The 24,808-nt window shown below is 50.4% G+C and overlaps 1 protein-coding gene across 3 annotated transcripts in view; it reads left to right on the top strand.

The window, feature by feature from the left end:
- The window catches only part of TLL2 (tolloid like 2), a 149,634-nt gene extending 126,933 nt beyond the window's left edge, over positions 1-22,701 (top strand). For 2 of the 3 annotated variants that reach the window (XM_001928475.5, XM_021074297.2), the window contains exons 14-21: positions 4,297-4,422; positions 5,392-5,552; positions 6,162-6,342; positions 7,741-7,866; positions 10,181-10,308; positions 13,645-13,858; positions 16,941-17,191; positions 19,082-22,701. In XM_001928475.5, coding sequence (XP_001928510.2) covers positions 4,297-4,422; positions 5,392-5,552; positions 6,162-6,342; positions 7,741-7,866; positions 10,181-10,308; positions 13,645-13,858; positions 16,941-17,191; positions 19,082-19,216 — 1,322 coding nt within the window. In that variant the 3' untranslated portion in view covers positions 19,217-22,701. The remainder of the gene's footprint in view (positions 1-4,296; positions 4,423-5,391; positions 5,553-6,161; positions 6,343-7,740; positions 7,867-10,180; positions 10,309-13,644; positions 13,859-16,940; positions 17,192-19,081) is intronic. The other variant, XR_014826665.1, reaches the window with a different exon arrangement.
- Positions 22,702-24,808: the final 2,107 nt, after the last annotated feature.

Genomic DNA, 24,808 nt, shown 5'->3' with positions numbered 1-24,808 from the left:
TTCAGGTTCCCATGACGATGAGCAAAGCCAGAGGCCAGTGCAGAATGGTGCTGTCCAGCCGAAATAGGAGGTGTCACAATGCAAGCCGTGTATGGAACTTTAAACTTTCTTGTAGCCACCTTACCATAAAAAAAAAAAAAAAAAAAAAAAAAGAAGAAGGGGCAAAATTAATTTTATTTTTTTGCTTTTCAGGGTCACACCTAATGGCAGATGGAAATTCCTAGGCTAGGGGTTGAATCGGAGCTACAGTTGCTGGCCTATAGCGTAGCCACAGCCACACCCGATCTGAGCCATGTCTGCGACCTACACAACTTATGGCAACACAGGATCCTTAACCCACTGAGAGAGGCCAGAGATCAAACCCGCATCTTCATGGATACTCAGTGGGTATGTAACCCACTGAGCCATAATGGGAACACCCCAAAATTAATTGTAATACTATGATTTATTTAACCAAATATGTCAAAAATACTGTCATTTTAATATGTAATAGATGTACACAATATTAATGAGAGATTTTATGGCTTTTTTTCCCTACTGTCTTGGAAATGCAGCATCTCTTACGCTCAGGGCACCTCTGAATTCAGACTGGCTGCATTTCAAGTGCCCAGTTCCCGCATGGGGTCTAGCACAGGTTAGCACAGATTTAGAGGCCAGATCCAACCAGCTTCTTTGTAGCTTTTTCCCAGCGAGGCCGTCAGTTGGTGTCCTGTGAGCATGCAGTGACCAGTGCATGTGTCAGGACTTCTCCGTTGAAAGAAACTGGAAGAGTAACTAACTACAGAGGCCACGCAAAAGAGCTGGACCAGCCAAAGAAGTGCTTGCCTTGGTGCCAGCTGGCAGGAGTCTCTGCCCAGGGCTCAGCTGGCACATGGCCCTGACCAGGGTGCCAGTTGGCCTCTACATCCCTCTGTTGGTGCCAGATGGCAGTCTCTCTCCGGGCCTGCTGGCTGGGCAGCAGGCAGAGCACCTCACATCTTTGCTTACTTCGGGAGGTGGCAAGTGCATCTGAGGGTTGGCAGGGCCATTTTGGTCCCACACTCTTCATACAAAGAATGGGAGGATTTCCTTCCTCCAGCCTCACATTCTACTGTCCCCACGGCAGGGGGCAGGGTGATGTGGGGAACTGGCTTCCTTCAATATACTTCAAAAACCTTTAGGAATATGCCCTGCCTTCCCTTTCTTTAACTCCCTCAAAACAATTTTTTGAGAGCCTACCTGCATCCTCTCATTAGCTAACCTCAGAATGGTTCCATCTTTCACTAGTTGAGAGAAGGCAAAAAAAAGCCAGAGTTCCGCTATGCAAGGCTGATCCCCAGTTCAGCTTCTTTTTCCACCCACACGCTCTCCCAGATTTTTCTGAGCTGCTTGGCCTTGGCCACGGTGGCCCAGAGCAGCATGAGCCCAGGGGCTTGAAGCAGATGCTGCTTCGCTGCAGCCTGGAGGTGAAGCAGAGAACAGCTAGGCTCCCCCCAAGAGCAGAGGCCCTGGCACACTTCCATGCCATCCCCCTGCATTGGAACGGGATTGGAAATGGCCAAACAGCCCACTGCTCTTTCTGGAGAGAGCTCAGGTGTAAATGTATACATTTCACCCACCTTCCTGGGCCATGTACCCTACCCTTCTCGTCTCTAGAGTAATGATCCCCCCTTTGCTATAGGTGCACATCCAACCCACCAGCCTCTCTGCCTCCACCTGGCTAAGATGGTGCCAGGAGGCTTAGCAGTGGTCCTGCCATGGTTGCCCATGACATAGCCATGTCCTGCCCACATACCTACGTCTTCTGGCGCAGTCCTCCCCACCCCCACCACCCATCCCGGCCCTTTGTTTAGAATTGGTCTATTTGATGGGCTCCTTCTGTGGTTCCCTTCTGTCCTCCCCCTCTGCCCACCCACCAGTGTCCTGACTCTGCTATGTCGCTTTCCTGCCCATCGGGTCTCTCTTCATCGGCCTGCCCTTGCCGCCATTCCTTCTCTCCCTTCCTGCTTGGTCTCTCGGGGCTGCACCTGTCTACTCTCACCTGACGCAGGGATGCCAGATAACCGTATCTTTTTCACCACCCCCACCATCATGTCTTCCCACCCCCTGGATTTCAAAAGTGGCCCTGCGCTTGTCTAGAGTGATAGCTACTGTGTATTGAATGTTTATGTGCTGGGTGCTTCACAGACAGCGTTTTCAATCACCACGACCCTAAAAACTGGTATTATTCTCACTTTAAAGCAGGAGAAAGGCTCAGAAAGGTCAATTATAAAATTGCCCAGTTTATTGAGGAAGGACCCCCTCATGGACCCAACCCAAGTCCATCTGGTTCACTCTAAAGACTGGACTCTTTTTCTTTTTTTTTCCTTTTTAGGGCTGCACCCACTGCATGTGAAAGTTCCCAGGCTAGGGGTTGGAATCAGAATCAGAACTGAAGCTGCCAGCCTACACCACTGCTCACAGCAACACTGGACCCTTAACCCACTGAGCAGGGCCAGGGATCGAACCCACATCCTCATGGATACTAGTCGGGTTTGTTTCCACTGAGCCACAATGGGAACTCCTGAAGACTGGACGCTTTCTATTTCTTCTTATTGTCAATTCGCCTCCTTTTATACTTTCTAGCAACTGTCAGAGAAAGTGCTTTGCCTATGTAAAGCAGTATATAATTTCAGGATTGTTATTACTTTAGCAAATGTAATGCTTATCTTATTTGAGGCTATGGGCAGCTTCACTCCCTTGCCTGGAGCATGTCTCCTAAACCAAGTCTCCCTACTGACCCACTCATTTAAGCTTGAGCCCAAAAAGACATCATTCTTAGAGTCACAAAGTTTACTCTCCCCCATGTGAAATGATGGGATATTTACAAACTGTCCTTTACCCAGTGTCGAGCCAGCAGGTTGATGAGTATTTTGTGCTCATAGGTCAGGGAGATTGGAAGGAATGGGTTTATCTGAGATGGAGTTTATTTGAGATGGAATTTATTTGAATTGGAAAAAGGAGACACAGTGGTTTGCATTTTCTGCAGGACCAGAGGGTTGGAAGCTGCAAGGAGTCCGAGTTGTTAACAACTCAGATTTCAAAGGACAAGAAGTACCTTTGAAAGCAGTGAGAGTCCTATCTCTAGGTGTTTTCAAGCAAGATCTCTGAAGCCATCTACCAGAAATGGTATTTAAAGGATCCTGGCTGAGGTGGCAGGACTGGGGATCTTTTCAAGTCTCAACCAACTTGAAAATGTCCTGATTTCTTTTATGTATGAGTGATGCGCTGTCTTTTGAGATTTTGTGAATGCTGCATTTGTTCTATTCCTTCCTTCCCTGGTGTTAGGAACCAACACTTCCACCTACTCCCCACCCTTGAGGTTTTTTTTTTTTTTTAAGATGTCTCCATGTTAAGTTGTCTCTCCACTAGATGCTGCGGCTGTTAGGCTACAACCTGCATGCTCCTTTCCTAAAAGGAAATTACCACACCCTGGCAATAGAAAATAATGATTTTTTTCCCCTTTTACTTCTGATACTCTTCCTGGAGATGCCCTGTGCCTGGGTTGTTCTTTTCTTCTGCAGTACCTGGGCCGACATGTCCGGAGAGATTCTCCCATGATTCCTGTGTTCTTCCTCTGGACAGCACTCCTGCCCGATGCTACTTAATTGCCCCAGACCCATCGCTGGACCCTTGTCAGGGCTGAATCCTATCCAGCTCCTCCGCTAACTCACTCTCACTATGGCCTCTTTCTGCAGTTTCTCCCAGAAGCGTTGGCTCATCTAAGAGCCCAGTGTTTCTGGAAACTTGACCATCTCCCAGGACATCCCTTCTGCTTAGTGATAAAAATGCTAAGGGCAGGTTCCGGTTCTCTCCCTAGAAAATAAGCATGTGTCTTCATCTAGGACTGTGTCCCTTTGTCCTCACCCTTTGCCTAATGTCCTGAGAAATTCCGCATATATGGTGGGGATCCCCAATTTTATGGCATTAGAATAGATGGTCTTTGGTACGGAAACTTTGAGATTTTTCAAGGTCGCAAAGGAATACCGCTGACTGAACCTTTCAAAGGATGGAGTTATCCAGGTGGGACCCCCCCTCTTGGAAGAGAACTGCTTCTGGCTAACAAGTTAGTCTTGTGCGTTGGCAAGATCCCACTTGTTGCTGTGGTTGCAGCTGGTTTCTGAGACATGGACAGAGGGCTCCTTGGAAGGTGGTCACCAGGAGTCATCCTTGTTCTTAGAGGACATTGGCTGGGAATCCTGGGGTGTGGAGCGCGATGGGGGAACAGACCCGGCAGCTTTGTGATGACTTCATAAGGATAACCTTCCTCCCCAACAGAGGTGGATGAATGCTCCTGGCCAGATCACGGCGGGTGTGAACAGCGCTGTGTGAATACCCTGGGCAGCTACAAGTGCGTGTGTGATCCTGGCTACGAGCTGGCCGCTGATAAGAAGGCGTGTGAAGGTTGGTGCCAGACCTGCCCAGCTGGAATAAGAGGGGATGGGGGCCAAGTCTTAGGAGAAGTGGGGTGGACAGAGATGGGGCAGCTCATTGGCTATGAAGTAACAATGGGCTGTGGTGGGGGATGGTCCCCCCTACTTCCTGGAGGGAAAAGCAACTTACAAACACAGGTGACTTTCAAACTCCACCCCAGCAATTGTGCAAGTGGAGCCATGGTTCATTTTCTTCTGTGCCCATGTGAAATTATTAAGGTGGAAAATAAAACAAATAACTACGAGCACTTCCCTGTGACTCAATGAGTAGTGCATTTCATTCACTCCATTTCTACCTGGATGGTGGTATTTTTCTTGTCCACCTGCATGACTCTGCTTGCTCATGGAAACCAGGGACATTGCATAGCTTGGTGCAAGCATTTCTGATTTTCCTATGCACGAGTTACGTGAGGCCCCCAACTGTGCCACGGGGTCAGAGGTATGTACAAATGCATTGGGTTTTTGTGTTGTTGTAATTTTATTTTTTTGCTTTTTAGGGCTGCCCTCACTGCATATGGAAGTTCCCAGGCTAGGGTCAAATCAGAGCTACGGCCACAGCAACAAGGGATCTGCGCTGCCTCTGCGACCTACACCACAGCTCATGGCAGTGCTGGATCCTTAACCCTCTGAGCAAGGCCAGGGATTGAACCTGTGTTCTCATGGATACTGGTTGGTTTGTTTCCCCTGAGCCACAATGGGAACTTCCTGGTTTGTTTTGGTTTTTGTTTTGGTTTTTAAATCAGCAAAGACTTGTCCTCAACCCCATCCGTCCAAATCCTCAGTTAAAACAGACTAGAAGGACGCGGAATTAATCAGTGCAGACTGTTTAACTATTTTTTATTATTATTAAAGAACAGCAGGGCTTATTGCTGTTTGGGAGGAAATCGCAGTCACTTGGAACTAAAACCAAATGAATCTTGCTTCTTTCCCCCCTGTGCAGTAGCCTGTGGCGGTTTCATTACCAAGCTGAATGGAACCATCACCAGTCCTGGGTGGCCGAAGGAGTACCCCACAAACAAAAATTGCGTCTGGCAGGTGGTGGCCCCCGCACAGTACCGGATCTCCCTGCAGTTTGAAGTCTTTGAACTGGAAGGCAACGATGTAGGTTTCTGTGCTCTAATCAGTTGGGGATCGTGTTGGGATGTGGCTCAGGGCTGGAACCCAGCAAGGCGCTCGGCAGGCAGGGAGGTGGCCTCCTAGGGTCAAGGAGTCAGCTGGGGAGTGTTTGGTGCGACAGTTCCAGCTGCACGCCCTCTGCAGGTGGAGTGCTTTGTCCTCTTATCGCTGATAGATCTAAAGAGAATCAGGACAGGAAGTGGGTCTTGGGGTGGGAGGTGGTCGCGACAGGCGTGTCTGCTGAGGTAGAGATCTAGGGCTTAGTGTCCAGCTGGGAGAAATGGAGGGAGTGAGATGCCGCTGGGGACTAGGGTGACATCAAGAGCCCGTTCCCACCCTTGGGCAATGGTCACAGGATGACAAGTCAGCCTCCTGAGGCCCAAATAGAGCCCCACAGCTGGAGCTGGTCAGGTGTGCCCCCTTCTGTACCTGGGGCTGGAGGGATCCCAGTAAGCGTCGAGAGGACCCTCCCGCTGGACCTGGCTGAGCCCATCTGCCCATCTAGCTGGGGGAAGCTCTCAGGAAGGGGGTCCTGCAGTGCACTGGGGTCTGGGGTCGGGGCGCTGGGCGGCTCCCCACGGTGCTCCCTCGCAGGTGTGTAAGTATGACTTCGTGGAGGTGCGCAGTGGCCTGTCCCCTGACGCCAGGCTGCATGGCAAGTTCTGCGGCTCCGAGACGCCCGAGGTCATCACATCGCAGAGCAACAACATGCGCCTGGAGTTCAAGTCCGACAACACCGTCTCCAAGCGTGGCTTCAGGGCCCACTTCTTCTCAGGTGTGCGGGTTGGTGGCGAGGCCGCAGGCCGAGGGTGACCCAGGTTTGAGGGCTCCCAGCCTCAGGGCGCCTGTCTTCCCTTCTCTGCCCACTGCCCCTGCCCTCACAGCATCCCTGCCTGGACCCAGGTTTTATAGAGTGGTGGCTATATTATTATAGGGCTGCCAAACAGAGGACCACAAACCAGGTGGCTTAAAGCAACAGACATATTTTCTTCTACAGCTCTGGAGGCCAGAAGCCTGAAATCAAGGTGTGTAAGGGCTGTCCTCCCCCTGAAAGCTTGGGGGAGATCTTTTCTTGCCTCTCTCTAGCCCATGGCTCCAGTGCTGAAGTGCTGTCCAGGCTTCATCTCTATATTTTTTAAGTCTTAGTTGTCCTCATGAAGTAAAAGGGCAAAACTGAAATACCAAGGGTTGCGTGCCATGTAACCCACAGTGGGCAGAGGGCACAGAAGAGAGTGATGCCACTGACCCCTGAAGTTATCCTAGGGGGAGGCCCGAGGTGGAGGCTGGTCCTTGATTATTACGGGAAGGAGCTGGCTTGGGAGCGGGCTGCACACTGCACCAGCTTGCGCTCCAAGAACCGTAATGACAACAACAGCTAACACTTAGTCCAGCCCTAGTAATAAATAAAAACTGACACTCAGGGCTGGATGCAGTTCTAAGCACTTTCCCTGTACTCATTTGCTTCCGCCTCTCAACAGCCCTATGAGGTAAGGATACCATTACTGACTCCACTTGACAGGTGAGGTCAAGGACTACCCAAGGTCACAACAGCTGGAAGAGGAAGCGCAGGGCTGACACTGCAACATCTGGCCCATAGCCCGCACACTTATCTGCTCCACTGGCAGGAGGAGGTGTGAGGCATGGAGTAGGAGCCCAGGCCTCCGGTCACATGGGCTGCTTGCGCACCAAGTGACCTTGGGCATGTTAGCATTCTCAGCCTCAGTTTCCCTACCTGTAAAATGGGGGCATAGGCACCTCCCTCTGAGGTTGTGTGAGAATTAACTTAGATAATACAGAGAGTGCTTAGGGCACTGCCCATTGCAAAGTAAATACTCAATACATAGCAATTGTTTTTATTAGTTAATATTATTGTTATCATTAATATTAGCTTATCGTTTAAGGAGTTCCTGGGGTTTGGTGGGGAGCAGGGGTGGAGAACATATACACACGTTAAAGTGCTTTAGAAGCGGGAGGAATTCAATTTCTACCAGGGCCAGGCCATATCAGAAATGCTGCCCCCACCCCACCCCCGCTGCCACCAGGTAAAAAGATAATCAGAGTTGGACAATCAGGGAGGCTCCCTGGTGGAGATTCCTTTCGGATGGGGCTCTGAGCTGTGAGGGACGGTCCCAAGCTGGTGGTTCCCCTTAGGAGAGTCCGTTGATCTCTGCAGACAAAGACGAGTGCGCCAAGGACAACGGCGGGTGCCAGCACGAGTGTGTCAACACCGTCGGGAGCTACCTGTGCAGGTGCAGGAACGGCTACCGTCTGCATGAGAACCAGCAGGATTGCAAAGAGGGTGAGGCTGGACAGTGGCTGGGGGCGGGGCCAACCTCTGCTACCTAAGTTTGCGCATGTGTGTGAGAGCCAGGGCGGGGCTTCCTCTTGATCCGCTAAGCCCTGAACTGAGGCAGAGCTTCAGCCTTCCCTCCTCCCACCTTCCTCCTCAAGAGTTATTTTCCCCTTCAGGAGGCTTGCAGGCGGCCTCACGAGTCTCCCGGAGTCATTACTGAAAAGTGGTTAAATCCCCCAGGCTCCAGAATCATACCACCTAGGGCTCTGCTGTGTGACTTTGAGCGAGTTACCTCACCTCTCTGAGCCTCAGTTTCCTCTTCTGTTTAAGAGAGACTACACATATCTCCTTCTTAAAGTTTTTGTGGAGGTTAAATGAGAGAATGCTGAGAAAATATTTCAGACAGGCTGACACATAGCAGGCACTTGAAATGTCTGTAAGTAGCCATCTGCCATAATTTTTTTTTTTTTTTTTTTTTTTTTAGCCACGGTGCAGGTCTAATAGTAAAATAGAAATAGGAGAAGACTTTGTTTCCTGTTCCATTCACTGTCCGGGGTCCTCCAGGGCCAGATGGTTTTTCACGTCCAGTCGTGAGAAAGGCCTTCCCCTGTTCGTACCGGCCCTGCAAAGGGAGTTGGAGCATCTCGATGACGGCACAGGCCTCCAGGCCTTGCCCGTCTCCCCCGCCTCCTCCTCCGGAGCCCTGCGTGGAGTCCGAGTGAGGAAAGAGGTGAAGAAGACCTGAGGCCCCTTCTCTGGGATAAGCATTCTGGACACAGGAGATGCTGGCCGGGTCGCCACGGAGACTAGTCAGGGCCTCCCGGGGATGCTATAGAATGAGCTTAGACATCCTCAGAAGCAAAGTGCAACCCCCGCTCCAGCCCAGCGCTGAGACCCCGACACGGAGGTCACAGGTTGGGTTGAGAGGTGTGTTGGAAGAATTTGGAAGCAACTTGTCTTTCTGGGACTTAGAAAGAAATCGCTGTCAAGTGCCTGTGGTGCGAGAGAGGCCAGGGGGGATGTTCTAGGCCCAGGTCCCGTCAGGTGAACGTATGGGTTCCCCTGAGCAGGAGGGGGCGTGAGGGCGAGCATCCTGCCTCTGAGCAGCTGCGGCTGTTGGCGCCCGTCCTCCGTGTGGCTCCGGAGCAGAGGCGGCAAATCAGCTGAACCTGCTCGCAGCCGCGCTTGCCTCCAACTCGCCCCCAACCGCCCCCTCCAGCGGCCTCAGCCTGAAGCCGCAGGGCAGCCTGGGAGATGGCAGGGGTACCTTCTCAGCGCCCTGTATTTCCTACCCAGTAAGCAAGGGCAGGCCTAGGTTCAAGTCCTGGCTCCACTCCTGGCCAACAGGTCGCTTGCATTCTCTCGACTTACTTTCTCAACTGGAAGGTAGTAAGGATTAAATGAAAAGATGCATTCAAAATGCTTAGCGCAGTGCTCACCACAGAGGGAGACCAGTTCTAGCTATTGGCCAAATTGCTACTTACTGAGCAAGTTGCTGGACCACTCTGCTGTAACCAGGGCCATCTCTGTAGTCTCCAATTGAAACTGCTTTGGAAAACTGAAAGACAGAAGACACTGTGATGGATATCTTTGTTAGCACTTGCCAAACTTTTCACATGCATTTTTTTTTTTTTTTTTTTTTTTTTTTTTTTTTTGCTTTTTAGGGCTGCACTCGTGGCATATGGAGATTCCCAGGCTAGGGGTTGAATCGGAGCTACAGCTGCCAGCCTACACCACAGCCACAGCAATGCCAGATCCGAGCTGAAGCTGCAGCCTACACCACAGCTCATGGCAACCCCAGATCCTTAACCCACTGAGTGAGGCCAGGGATCCAACCCACAACCTCATGGTTCCTAGTCAGATTCGTTTTCTCTGCACCACGACAGGAACTCCAGTATCTCATTTTACGGATGCATTCTTCCCCTATGAGTTTGGCACTGCTTTTACAAATAAAGATACCAAAGCTGACATAAGTGCCTAAAGTTCCACAGCTTTGTAGGTGGTGGAACCAGGACCTGAGCGGAGGCCCATCTGACCCCAGGGCCTGTGATCTAAACCACTACCTCCCCCATATTTCCAATGACAAGCATGATGCGCATAGCAATAGTAAGAAACATGACCTGGCTCCAGAAAGGCAGCGACGCTAAATAAATCAGCAAATCTCTGATCCAGGGGACTCTTGATTCAGGCCAGCCTCTGCCTTGGCATTTGCTGACCATGTGACAAGAGACGCTAGGAGACCATGTGACAAGACTCTTCCAGAATGCCTCTTCTGCTGCCCACAGGTGAATGTCCTCTCTTTCTGCATGTGTTCCCCCAGCTGGCTGTGCACACAAGATCAGCAGTGCAGAGGGGACCCTGGTGAGCCCCAACTGGCCTGACAAATACCCGAGCCGGAGGGAGTGTACCTGGAACATCTCTTCAACCGCGGGCCACAGGGTGAAACTTGTGAGTCATTTTCATAGTTTATGGACAACATAGACTCCCGTAAGCAGCTCCACCTGAGCGTGACTCCCTGCTCTGCCTCTTCCCAGCTCTGAAACTTGGGCAAGTTACTCAGTATTTCCAGGACTCAGTTATACTATCTGGAAAATGGGGCTGCTAATGAAACCTACCTCATGGGGCTGTTGTGCAGATTAAAAGTGCATCTAAAGCCCTCGGTCCAGAGTGGTGGGTGAGAAAACTCCATAAACAGCACCTGTTCACAGTGGTGTCAATATGAGCTGGTACCCACCACACAGATCTGAGGTGCTGTTTGAGATTTAGTTGTTTGGGGGCATAATATTAAAAAAAAAAATACATTCTCCAAGGTAAAAAACCAAAATGTAGTCAGTACAGAACATAGGAAAGTGGAAATCAAAAGTTTCCAGATTTCCATGCCCACTCTAGAAATGACCTTTCGGAACATCCTCTTGTGACTCCTTCCAGAAATTTCTGTGTGTGTATGTACATGCAGAGGAAAATAATACATATCCTTTTTCTTGCTCACATTTCTCAATGGACTCACTATATATAGTCTTCTATGTCTTAACTTTTTTTTCAATTAACAATAGGAGATTAAGTTATGTATGCTGATTCTCTCTTGAATTAACAAATAAGTATCTTTCAAGCCTATTTTTTTTTTTTTTTTGGCCATCTCATGGCATTTGGAAGTTCCAATGCCAGGGATGGAACCCAGGCCTCAGCGGTGAACAACTCTGGATCCTTAACCTGCTGGGCCATGGGAGGAACGCCTTTCAAGCCTTTTTTATAACTCCCATCCAGGAGTTCCTTCATGGTGCAGTGGTGAACGAATCCGACTAGGAACCGTGAGGTTGCGGGTTCGATCCCTGGCCTTGCTCAGCAGGTTAAGGATCCGGCGTTACCGTGAGCTGTGGTGTAGGGCGCAGACGCAGCTCAGATTTGGTGTTGCTGTCTCTGGATCTGGCGTTGCTGTGGCTCTGGTGTAGGCCAGTGGCTACAGCTCCGATTGGACCCCTAGCTTGGGAACCTCCATATGCCGTGGGAGCAGCCCTAGAAAAGGCAAAAAAAAAAAAAAAAGATAAAAGTCCTATCCATGCATATGATTGTGGTCTGCACACCATGCTGAGTTATTTCAAAGGAGAAATGAGTTTTTTCCTACAAGTCTTGTTTCTCAGCTGCCAGGGACTCCCCGATCCGGGAGTGTAGAACAGACCCTCTTGCCCAGGGGAGAAGTTGTGTTCCAGCAGACAATTTTTAAATGGCTCTGGAGGTAGCTAAGGTCTTCAGAAGGTATATGGATGCCCCCCTGAATTATGGACCAATCATTCAAGGAGAACGGGAGAGAACAAAGAAAAAAGTGTTGATAAATAGATGATCACGCTGGAACTTGCATGGCTCTTTCTTGGCAAGAGCAGTGAGGAGGAGGGGTAGGTGAATGGGCGCCCGGGCTGAGCATGAGCGCTGGTGTCTCTCTGTGCCAGGCCTGGGGCTTCGAGGGGTCCGTGACCACAGGTGTTCAGGTGGGGACCTGTCCATGTAGGAAATGCTTTCAGCAGCTCTACCGGGTATTTACAGCTTTGAATCTGGATAGAGGGCCTTAGAGAAAGGCTGCCATCTGCTGGAAGATGCTCGCATGGCAACACAAATCTCTGAAGACGGTGGGGGAATGGCGCCCCCTAAGGTTGGGAAGGTGCAATTTGCACACCTGGAAGCAGCGCTTGGGTGGAAGGGCCACAAGATTTTAGTAACTGCCGCAAACATCTTTTCCTGGTCTCTTAGCACTGCGGATCTAAAGCAACTGATCACAGTGGTCAGAGTGAGCCCAGACGTCCAATTTATCTAAGGCTCCGCAATGCACTAGTTCTTAAATACACCCCTGGGAAGTGGATGTTGGGTATATTGATCACACCCTCCTTTTTGCTACCACAGTGTGAGCTGAATACTTACCAGGAAGCTAGTGTTTGTCTGCATGGACAGCCACAGGGCGTCCAGTGGGGAGCTCCCCACCTCCCTGGTCCATCATCACTGCCCCCCCCCATTGCATTGCCTCCACTGGTGTCACTGGCCTCCTGTTCCTATTCCTGCCCACCATCCCTAACCCCACTCTCTGGCTCCCACCTCTCTTTCTGTAAGTGTGAAGGGCTTTGCCTGTTTCAAGTACGTTTGTCCTTTTTCCAGAAGCCAGTGGCGCCTCTGTTTCTCCCTCTCCACCTCCCTCCCTGCTCTGCCGCCCCAGCCCACTTCTTGTGGCTTGAGACCCCTTCCCACCCCACCCCCAGTTAATGTTCTTTTTTCTCTGTCATTTGGTCCAAGTCTTCGTTTAAACTGTCCCCTCTCACCTTGTCCCATCCCCCTCGTAGCCATGGGCAAGCCATTGGCCAATCGTCTGCTCAGTGCCTGAGAAGCCCTACATTTGGGGCTACATGGCCTGGAATAGGAGGCTGCCCTGGCCTGCTTCAGGGGGCAGTATTTAGGGGGAACAAGGAGGAGGAAGGCAATATAGCCTGATGATAGTCAGGAGTAGGGGCTGGAGTCAGGCTGGCTGGGGGGTGTGAGCTTGGAAAAGCCACTTAACTTCCCCAAGACTCAGTTTCCCCTTCTGCACACTGGGGATAATAATAGCTCTTCCCTCACAGCCTCATCAGAATTAAGTGAGAAAATGCAGGGCTCTGCGTGCAAAAAAAAACACTCAACGCAGGCTGGCTGTCCTGAGGACAATGACGTGGAGCAGCACACACATCAGAAAGCCTCATTCACATTGTCTATGCTGAGGGATGGGCACAGCACAGTGCAGAGGTTAAGGGCAGGGGCCCCCTGACCTCCTGGTCATGGCCCAGCTCTGCCAGCATGTGACCTTGGGCAAGTGATCTGGCAGCTCTGGGCCTCCGCTTCCTCATCTGTAAAGTGGGGGTTGTGGCAGGCACCTCACAGGGTTGTGAGAATTACTACTTGCAAAGCACTTAGACCTGCTCCCAGCCAAGGGTGAGCACCGGGGCACTGCTGCTCTCATCATTAAGTGACGGAGAAGCTGCGGGATGTGACAGCCACTAACAAGCGTTGAAACTGTCTGACCCCAGCCATCTTATCCGTAACGTGGTCGTGGTAGCCACAGCTCGTAGGATTGCTCTGGAAACCAAAAGAAGGGCCAGGTGGAGACCCTCTCTGCAGAGGTGGCCATCACCCCATGGGCTCCACGCCCCCACACAGCTGGCTGAGCAGGCGCGTGTCCCACGGCGCCCCGTTTTCTCCCATCCCTGGAGAGGTCCCTCTCCCACCCCAGCTGAAGTGACCCTGCCTCGCTTTCTGCCCTTCCGTTCCCAGACGTTTAACGAGTTCGAGATCGAGCAGCACCAGGAATGTGCCTACGACCACCTGGAACTGTACGACGGGCCCGACAGCCTGGCCCCGGTCCTTGGCCGTTTCTGTGGCAGCAAGAAGCCAGACCCCGTGGTGGCTTCGGGCAACAGCCTGTTTCTCCGGTTTTATTCGGACGCCTCCGTGCAGAGGAGAGGATTCCAGGCCATGCACAGCACGGGTGCGTGGGCTGATCCCCAAGTGGACTGGAGATAGACGGGTGATGAAGGCAGGGAGAGGACCACCTTTAATCCTGACCCTGGGGGGGGGGGGCAGGAGGTGTGCGATAACACACGTCCCCTTTAGAATGAAACATGGGGGTTCCCGTTGTGGCTCTGGCTAGCAGTTAACAAATCTGACTAGCATCCATGAGGATGCGGGTTCTATTCCTTCCCTTGCTCAGTGCGTCAAGGATCTGACATTGCCATGGGCTGTGGCATGGGTGGTCAATGTGGCTTGGATCTGGCGTTGCCATGAGCTGTGGTGTAGGTCGCAGATGCAGCTCGGATCCGGCGTTGCTGTGGCTGTGGTGTAGGCCAGTGGCTACAGCTCCGATTGGACCTCTAGCCTGGGAACCTCCATATGCCCCAGGTGTGGCCCTAAAAAGCAAGAAGAAAAAAAAAAAAGATGAAATGAAGCATGGACAACCAGAGGGGAGAGGGTTGTTTAATTTTAATGTCTTTAATTGACAACACTTAAGGTGCATGGGCAGCCGTTTATCGGTGCCATGCTTCTTTCCTCCCTTCTTTTTTCCTCCCTCTAAAATTTTATTTGTAATTTTGCTGGTCTGTGAAATCCACAAGTCTGGGTGCAGAGGGGTGGAAAGCAGCCCTCTGTACCCTCCGGGGACCAGGTGGAGAAAATGAAAAGTGTTTCTATGCCCCATTATTTTTCCTCCTTTAAAATCTAAACACCTTTTTTCGGTCGTTTGGAGGAAAATGTTTATCACTTACCTTATTTACTGTGTTAAATGGAAAAAAGTCAGTTAGGACACCGGCTCTGTTCTTTAGCCATTTAAATGATACAACCTGGGACTAGAAGCCCAGGTAGAAGTGACTTTGACTCTGGCAAAGCGGCGGCTGCCTGCAGCCCCCTCAGAGTCTGAGATCGCGATGATGATCCCTGTGAGGTGTTCTGATCCCTTTACAGCCCCTCCTCCTGGTTTTTTCCCAGAGTCAGAAAACATGAATCAGGTGAGACAAAATGACAGCCAGGACATTCGCAGCCTGGCTTACCCTTGCCCGGGAGGAAACTCTGCACAGTTCACGGCTTCCTCGTAACTTTTCCTGGGAAGCTTTTTTTTTTTAATTAATTAATTAATTAATTAATTAATTTTTGCCTTTTTGCCTTTTCTAGGGCTGCACATGGAGGTTCCCAGGCTAGGGGTCGAATCGGAGCTATAGCCGCTGGCCTACACCAGAGCCACAGCAACGAGGGATCTGAGCTGCATCTGCAACCCACAGCACAGCTCACAGCCATGCCGGATCCTTAACCCACTGAGCAAGGCCAGGGATCGAACCCACAACCTCATGGTTCCTAGTCGAATTCGTTAACCACTGAGCCACGACGGGAACTCCCTGGGGAAGTTTAAAAGCCATTGACTAGTGACTTCACCTTCTTGTCCCTGTAGACTGATCGTAGGTGCCGAGGGTAGGTCAGGGTCCCTGCACGAAGTGGGGACACATTCAGGTAGATTTAAGGAGATTTTGTTTTATATATATATTTTGTTTGGCTGTGCCCACAGCACGTGGAAGTTCCCAGGCCAGGGATCAAACCCGAGCGACAGCAGAGGCGGCTGTAATAAGGGACTGTTTGTAGAGGGGTGGGCAGGGTGTGGGGACACCACAGGGACAGCACTCAGGGCTAGGAACTGCAAAGTTGTTACTACCCCCGGCCCAGATGCCAGAGGAGGGAGTGGTTCCTTGAGCCTGGAGACAGAGGGAGGCAAGCAGAGGGCCCAACAGGAGCTGTGACTTGCAGTCAAAAGACATAGCCTGGGGTGACCAGACAAGGAGGGGCCTGGAACCAATGCCCAGATCTCCCTCCTCCCTTCTCTGATCTGCTGGTGCTCCCTGTGGCTGGACCAGGAGGGCAAAGGGCCCAACCTTGCAGACCCAGGAGTCTGTCCCCCTGGGCCCAGAGCAAGTGGGGAAGCATGGAGAGGGGAGCTGGCAGGATGGACACAAGGCACCCTGCCCTGCTCACTGCCCCTTTCATTGCCAGCCACGTCCCAGGAATTTGAAATTTCCCAAAGACAGATGAGACCTGGAAGAAATTCTAAGCCAGAGCACACATGGGGCAAAGAGTTGGCAGTCAGACTGGACTGGGACCAGGCTGGAGATGGAGCTCTGGCTGAGCAGAGAAATGCTACCGGACAGTGCAGAAGCCACAGAGTGGGTAGGAGGCCAAGAGAATGTTCAGGTCCAGCAGTGGAGGGTTTTGTCTTCAGAATTCCTGTTGCTTTCTAATTTCCCATCAGTCTCATTTTTTATTGTGTGGTTTCTTAGCGGACTGGAATGGGATGGGACCCGAGCCAACCAGAGTTACTATTCTAGTAAAAAGCGCAGAAGCCAGGGCAATAGAATACAAGTCCAAAGTACCAGACTAAGCGCCCCTCGCCTTATCCGCAGGGAACTAAAGTGGGTTTAGAGCCAGGCTCTCAGGTTTGAGAGCTCACCAGCAGTTTCGGTGTGCTTTGGTGCCCTCTGCCGGCAAAAGTAACAAATTACAGTAAGTCGGTGGGGCTGGTGTGAGCTCTTCTCAGAGGTCCTAGCGCTTCCAGGAAGTGAAGTGGTAAAGCTCCAACCACATCCCAGCGATCAGTCGGGCAAACCATCCATTGGCCGCATGTTTCCATAACTAGAGAGAGGACAAGGTCCTTTTCAGTAGCAAGCTCAGGGATTCCCCGAGGCCTCCCTGTGGCCCAATGGGGATATAGGATCTTGGCTTGTACCTGAGGGCCAATGTGGACTCCTCATTGAGCCCTGAAACTCCTGGATCTCTTTTACTCCTCGGTAAAATGGGATGACGAAACTAGACAGGCCTCCCCCACGGGGCGTACAGCGGGCTTTATAGGTCTGTACCGGGGGTGTGGAGAGAAGCCCCAGGATGGGGGGATGGAGGATGGGGGGATGGGGGGGGTGGCATGGGGGGATGGGGGGATGGGAGGTGGGGGCATGGGGGGATGGGGGTAGGTGCGGGGAAAGACGCGGGGCCCGGGCTCTCCGTGCAGAGGGGGCATCGCTCTTCTCTCTCCGCTCCAGAGTGCGGGGGCAGGCTGAAGGCCGAGGTGCGGACCAAAGAGCTCTATTCCCATGCCCAGTTTGGGGACAACAACTACCCGAGCCAAGCCCGCTGCGACTGGGTGATCGTGGCGGAGGACGGCTACGGCGTGGAGCTGATATTCCGGACCTTTGAGGTCGAGGAGGAAGCCGACTGTGGCTACGACTATATGGAGGCTTACGACGGCTATGACAGCACGGCGCCCAGGCTCGGCCGCTTCTGCGGCTCCGGGGTGAGTCCTATCCTGTCCGCCGCTTCTGCGGCTCCGGGGTGAGTCCTATCCTGTCCGGGTGCGGCCAGGGAGGGAGCGCAACGACACTGAGCAGGAGCTGAGCTGTCCTGGGCACCCCTTCCGCTGACAGCACCCTCCAGGAGGCCGGTCTGCTGGAGCAAAGAGGGAAACGTAGCCAGAGTTGACTGGGGGTTGGGAGGCAGAGAAGCCAGAGGGAAGGTTGGGAGGTAACACGAAAGCCGGGTACTAAGGTTAGCTAGGTAAGCGCATTTTCTTTTTAGGACTCTCTTCCTACTTTTGCAAAGAGTTCATGCCCTCAATCCCTATTTTTATTTAGCCTTCAGGTTGTTTTTAATTATGCATTTGTATTTTCCATATACTCACAGTTCTCTCTTCAAGCAAACCGAATGCCTGTGAAAATTACTAATCACTTGTGTGTGTGTGTGTGTGTGTGTGTGTGTGTGTGTGTGTGTGTGTGTGTCTTTTTAGGGCTGCACCCATGGCATATGGAGCTTCCCAGGCTAGGGGTCAAATTAGAGCTATAGCGGCTGACCTACACCACAGCCTCAGCAATGTGGGATCTGAGCCACATCTGCAACCTACACCACAGCTCACGGATCCTTAACTCACTGAGCGAGGCCAGGGATTGAACCCGTGTCCTCATGGATACTAGTCAGATTCGTTTCCACTGAGCCATAACGGGAACTCCGAATCACTCATTTTTGATAAGCAGAATAATTATGCTCAAGGTCATTATCATTTTTCTCATTATCACCTCTTTCCTGGGCCACCTTCTCTGGACAGGGCAGGCCTGTTTTGATCACCATGTCCCCACCGCCTGGCATAGGGCCTGGCAAATACTTGGCTCTCAGTGAGAGTGTGTGGATCAGCCAGTTCAGCATCCAGGCCCCTCTCTGGCTGCACCACCCAGCACTGGCCACACAGGGTTCCCAGCTCTGTCTTTTCCTCCACCACTGGGGCTGATCACTCAAGCATCTTTGCAATTGGTTGGATTTCTATCAAATAATTTTGGAGTCATTAGTATTTGTGCTAGACAGAACCTCAGACTGGCATTTGCATGAGTCCTTGAATAATTTCTCTTCCTCTTCTCTCATCCTTTAAAGAAGAAAAGATGACAGAGTGTGGCTTAACTGATGTGGTTGAGAGATAAAGTCTTTTGAGCCGCAGGGTCCACGTGCGGAAGAAAACCTTGGAGGGTCCTAAGCAGTGAAATGTATGGGAAGCCCAGCTAGGTTCTGTTAGAATTTGGCAGGTAGCAGCCTCAGAACCTGGCTCCCATTTACCCACCACCTGGCAAAACCTTTCTGACAGAGGTAGTGACCCCATCCCATGTTTTGTTCTTGGACAGGACATTGGTCTCAATGGTGATCTTTGTTTTAGCACAGTGGTGGCCCTAGAGCTGGATGATTCATGGTACACACTTGACAGTCATGGAGGCCTGAGCTTGGGCCCCTCTGGTTGTATGAACTTGAGCTTCGGTTTCCTCAAGTGGAAAATGGCAGGATGAATCACCTGCCTTGTAAAGTTCTTGTAAAGTTCACATGAGATGAGATCTGAAAGTGCTTAGAGCAATGCCCTTAATTAATCTATGCACTTAATAAACAATAGATTCCATATGAGCTATGCATTTAGGATTGTCTTTAGAAAAGCAGGGCGGGGGTATATGTGTCTCTGAAATAGAATTTGCAAAGCTTTCCTTTGAGAAAGCGCTTGTTGTGATGCCCTTCAGAGTCTCTGGGGGCCAGGATGCCTCATCAGCCACCCTGTCTTTGTGTAAGGTTCTTATTTATTTTCATCAGCCTTATTTTCGCCTCCGACCACAGCCAATGGGCTTAAAGCCCCCCTGGGTTTCCTTTCTCCTTCCCTCAGCCATTGGAAGAAATCTACTCTGCAGGGGATTCTCTGATGATTCGATTCCATACGGATGACACCATCAACAAGAAAGGCTTTCACGCCCGGTACACCAGCACCAAGTTCCAAGATGCCCTGCACATGAAGAAATAATATGGCTGTTCTTGAAAGATGGGGAAGGAGACTTTAAAAAATAATAATAATAGCACCTTGTGAATCTGCTGTAAAGCAGTGTACAGTATTTTTCTCAAACAAAAAAAACTCAAAATCTGGTCTTGGAGGTATATGTATCTGATGAAGTTCGGCCAAAACAAGGAGGAGAGACGTTCCTTTGATTCTGGCTGCAGTGTTATCAATCATGGAATTTTAAAGATTAAGATCTGACGTCACTGACTACTCAAGCCATGCCGCTCATTCTCATTGTCCTTTGCTCCTTTGGGGTGAACACCCACTCTTGGGTGGGTCATTCCTTTATTTCTGGACATGCTTCCATGGGTATCAGGCAGTGTGACCGTGTTCTAGAGACTCGGGCTGTCTTCTGTCTACACCAGGTAATGAGGATAAAAGCGTGGCGTTAGCTCATGTGCTCCCCACAGCTTTGGCTGGAGACTTGGGCTAGCTCTCTTCCAGGGACATGTCACCCAGGAAACCCAAGATTATGGGTGTCAGGACTAAAAAAGGCATCGCAGTAAGTAGCACCTAGAGGGGCTGGTGTATGAGGATCTCCGTCCCGGAGCTGGGAGACCTCCAGCCTTTCCTGTCCTTGGGCTTCCCATGCTGGGCCTCCCCCATCTCTAATTACATTAGGGGACTAAGGAAGCCACTAAGATTTCCAGCATAACATCTACTGGTGAGAGTCCCCCGTCTGCTGGGGTGGGGGGGACCATCCCAGCTCATCCTGATACTCCTGCACTTGCCGACTTGGAAAAGATGCCACCTGGCCTTGGGATTCCATGGGCTGAGAACACCTGGTCCTCCAGCTTCGGAGGCACTTACTTGCTGTGGTTGACCTTGACTCTTGACGACCAGTTCAAACTGCACTTGCAAGGCGTGCAAAGACATCTTATGAAGGAGACCATTCAGGTCCCATATGGGGTGAACTTCATCGAAAACTTGGTTAATGTTATGGAAGAAGCAACCCCTGGGGGAACAAGTCCACCTGCAACAAACTTCCTGAAACCAGTCAGGTTGAAGAGCGCATTGGTGACTTTGCTGAGACTGACTAGCATCCCATCACCAGCTTGCAATCAGAGTTCACCACCCTTGGCACTTGTTCTACAGAAGGGTAGAGGATGTTGTTTACATAATTTTAGAACCTCCAGGTATACTTTAAACAGCGAGGTAGTTTTGAATGGCATTTCATTAAGGCATCTATGGGCATTATGAGCTAAAAGCTGTGGTATGTTAGCTTTAAAAGAGTATTTATGTTGGAATAATTTTTAAATAATGTTTACATAACCATGAAGTCCTGTGTGGTTGGTATTGAACACAGGACAGCGCATGAGATTGTTTTCTCTGAGAGCCAAGATAGCTCCCGAGCACCTGAATTCCTTTGGGATAAATCTACATCATTTTAAACAATGTATTTGCAAAAGATTAAAGGTTATATTTTTTAAAGATCAGGATATGCCCCCAGAGGACTATGTCTCATTAAAATGACTGCTGGGAGTTTAAAAAAAAAAAAAGATGAAAAGGGTGAAAAATACAAAGAAAGATAGGAGAAATGCATGGGAATATTTTTTTCCTTAAAACAGAAAAAAAAATCAAAGTATTATTAATAATAATATATGTCTGTATATATGTATGTATGTGAAGGATCAGCTGACCGAGCCTTAATCAGTACAGTGTGATAAATACCGACCCACTGACTGTAGCTTTACTGAGTAGGGCCCTTCATCTTCTGGGTCTTCTCTCACCAAGCCCTGTCTTGGCCCTGGATGGAGGATCAGCCTACATTCCTTTTTATTTTTACTTTTTTTTTTTTTTTTTTTTTTTGGCTTTTTTAGGGACCCACCTGCGGCATATGAAGGTTCCCAGGCTAGGGGTCCAATCGGAGCTGTAGCTGGCAACCTACACCAGAGCCACAGCAACACCAGATCCGAGCCGCGTCTGAGACCTATAGCACAGCTCATGGTAACGCTGGATCCTTAACCCACTGAACGAGGTCAGGGATCGAACCCACAACCTCATGGTTCCTAGTCGGATTCCTTTCCACTGCGCCACGATGGGAACTCCTCAGCTTACGTTCTTATATCGTGATTTATCACAGCCCCGGTCCCAGAGGGTCCTTGATTCAGCAGACGGAGCAGCTTGTCACGTGGTCTGGGTCTTACCCGCCTCCTTGGGTAGATTCCGTTTCTCTGATTTCTGTGTTTGGGGGGGGGGGTGCTTTAATTTTGTCTCCTCTTCTCTGTCAAAGTTGAAACTGAAATGGGGATGCCTAAGGTAGCTGTTAAAGGTCGCTCTCCAAGGACATGAAAACTCTGTAGTTTCAGCCTTTAGAAGTTTAAATAAGATTAATGGTTTCCCTGGAAAACTGGAGGGGGCAGATGTCAGAAACAGAGTCAGCTCTGCGTCAGGATTTGCCCCCTTGTGAAACAATGGTCCTTATTTGTCTCTCTTTAGTATGGCTATTTTTAAAAATGCACAACTTCAACAATTATCAGCCTATGACCAATTGGAAACAATGGGACGCTTGTGAAAACCTTTATTCAGGCCTTCTGTGCGTGATGTATTCCCAGAAAGGACAGGCTCGGATTCGGCTGGGGCTGGCCAGGCTGCCGCCCTGGAAGCTCACAGAACCTGCGTACAACGCAGGTTCTGTGAGGAGCTGCATGGCCAGCTTCCCAAGGGCAAGTCCCTCAGCAGAAAGAGCCAGGCCCCAGCCTTGGCACTTCCAAATGCTCAGTGACCTTCCTGCACACCTGCCAGGGGACATTACCCCTGCCTGCTTTGTCCTTTAACTGGAGATTGGGCCCTGGGGCTGTCCAGCACTCTAAGACTGGCTTCAGACCAGAGAATTATCTTGACCTGATGGAAAATTCGGGGGCTAGGTCTTTGGTCCGGTCCAGTTCTCGTGTAATCGGGTCTAGCTGATGTTAGAACCTGGACCTGGATCCAGGGCCCGGTGGGTGTCTGGAGTTAACTTCAGCCTGTGGAATGTCTCCATACAGAAAACGAGGCTGTGCGTTGATTTGCTCGAAGACTCTTTCCCTCCAAAGTTAAGTTTCAGATGATTCATGAAACGTTCGGCCTGGCGAAATCATTTGTAAAATCTCGTTCACTGGTGAATCACACTGGGGTTTGCCATTGATCTGGTCCGCTTGGTATGTCGCAGAGAATTTCATAGTATTGTTATTTTTCAAGGTCTGAATGAATGTTCCCTTGGCTTCAGCTGATGTTTTTCAAGTTTCCTTTGTAGACCGACCTTCTGAAAAAGAATCCCAAATGCCTGAAAGTTTTCTTTAAAAAAGAAAAAAGAAAAACCGTTTAGACCGTTATCTATAAATATACCGTATTTTTAATTTTGTGTAATTGTACATTTCATGAAAGGCTGTCAGCTTCAAAGAGAAAGCGAAGAGGAGCTAACACATGTCTAGAAAGAATTGTCTCATTAAAGAATGTGGATCTATTGATGAGTCCTGGGTCTGTCCTCTTGGTGATCATTTTCTCCAATTCCACAAGATCCTGGGGAGCAGGGGAAAGGGTGCCTTTTCTAGGGCCTTCTGCTCTCTGGTGAGTACCTGGCTCCAGGACAGAGCTCCCTCTGACCCAGAAAGTCATGAGCAGATCTAAAGAGGGCTTCAGAGTTGCCCCCTTTCTTGGACCCAAAAAGGTTGAAAATCTGAGAACATAATTGTGGGGCTGCTGGAGCCGAGCTCAGCGTGATAAACACACCCCCACCCCACGTGCCCCCCTCTGTCTCTCAGCAACTCTCCCCATCAGGTTTTGAGATGGAGTCTGAGGACCACATGTGCCATCCAAAACCGAAGGTCCCGGCTCCTCAAAGGGGCTCCCTGTGTTCTGGGAACCACTCCTTGCACTCTCCCCTCCAGGCCTAGGGGGCTGTGATGCTCTGCCCATCTAACTGCGTGGTCCCCTGGGGGAAATTTTTTTTTTTTTCTTTTTGCTATTTATTAGGCCGCTCCCGCGGCATATGGAGGTTCCCAGGCTAGGAGTCGAATCGGAGCTGTAGCTGCCGGCCTACGCCAGAGCCACAGCAACGTGGGATCCGAGCCCCATCTGCAACCTACACCACAGCTCACGGCAACGCTGGATCGTTAACCCACTGAGCAAGGGCAGGGACCGAACCCGCAACCTCGTGGTTCCTAGTCGGATTCATTAACCACTGCGCCACGACGGGAACTCCCCCTGGGGGAAATTTTTATACATAGTCCTTTTCATAAGCCCTCCTTGACTATAACTAATTGAATACATCCCTCATTTCCTGTGCGGCCCCTGGCTGATACAGGTTCATTTCTAACATAAGGACAGAGACGCCCGCTAATCAAAGACTGTCTTATGAGTTTGACCAGATAGAGATTTTAGGATGTGTTTGGAGTTTTGTGTGTCATATCAGGGAAGGGTGTGGGACCATGGTTTTTGTTTTGTTTTGTTTTGTTTTGTTTGCCTTGCCCAAGGCATGTGGAAATTCCCTGCCCAGGGATCGAACTTGCACCACCACAGTGCCTGGAGCCACAACAGTGACAATGCTGGATCCTTAAGCTGCTGAGCCACAAGGGAACTCCTGGGACCACGTTTTTAAAAACACTCAGCTGTAACGCAAAATGATTTAACACATGCAGCTGTTTTGTGTTATATGTACAGGGTCAAGGTTTCATGACGTTTCTGCCCTTTGCTGTCACTGGTACCTAAAGGATGAGCTCCAGTGGTGCAAGGGTGTGGATGCTTGATGTGTCAGTTTGTCAAGATGGGGTCGCTTATGCCAAAACAACAAAAAAAACCACTCTGACGTGTCAGGGTTCTTACAGGAGAAAGACCTATTTCTTGTCCACACTACATGTTCATCTCTTTTATCTGGAAGCCCCTCCATCCCACTCTCAGTCAGGAGTGGCCTGATAGCGCAGCGGCTGCGGGGAACTTGCTGATTTCTGTGGCAGAGGGAAACAGTGTGACAAATCACACGCCAGCTCTTAGAACCACCCAGCAGTGACACATCACTTCCACTCACATGTCACTGGCCAGAGCAACTCACGGAGCTGCCCCTAACTTCACAGTAAGGACGAAATGACCTAAAGATGTCTGGTGGGTCCCACCAATGACTCTCACAGGTGACATTCATAGATGGGGAAGTGACCAGAACCCTTCTGTCTGTTTTCACACTGTCCTTCATCACTGCTTCCTTACTGATTTTTTACTTTTTCTTTGTAGGGTATCACCTGCAGCATATGGAAGTCGAATAGGGGTCGAATCGGAGCTAGAGCTGCCGGCTGTTGCCATAACTACAGCAACGCAGGATCCGCGCTGTATCTGCCACCTACACCACAGTTTATGGCAGCGCCGGATCTTTGACCCACTTAGTGAGGCCAGGGATCAAACCCGCATCTCCGACCCTATGTCAGGTCCTTAACCTACTAAACCACAACGGGAACTCTTCATATGCATCTTAAATGCCATCTCCCAGACAGTCTGAAGCAGCTGCCTCCTGGTCATTCCAGTCCCTCTTCCCTTCCTCCCCACTTGCTCTTCTACAGTCATTTTCCCTTGTTCTTTTTTTAAAAATTT

This window comes from Sus scrofa, chromosome 14, assembly GCF_054392235.1.
Source record: "Sus scrofa isolate SSC_HxYL_T2T_F1_AM1 chromosome 14, Sscrofa_HxYL_maternal_Yorkshire_Landrace_v2.0, whole genome shotgun sequence".
Lineage (NCBI taxonomy): Eukaryota > Metazoa > Chordata > Mammalia > Artiodactyla > Suidae > Sus > Sus scrofa.
The sequence above is the reverse complement of the archived record's forward strand: the minus strand, read 5'-3'. Positions and strand labels throughout refer to the sequence as shown.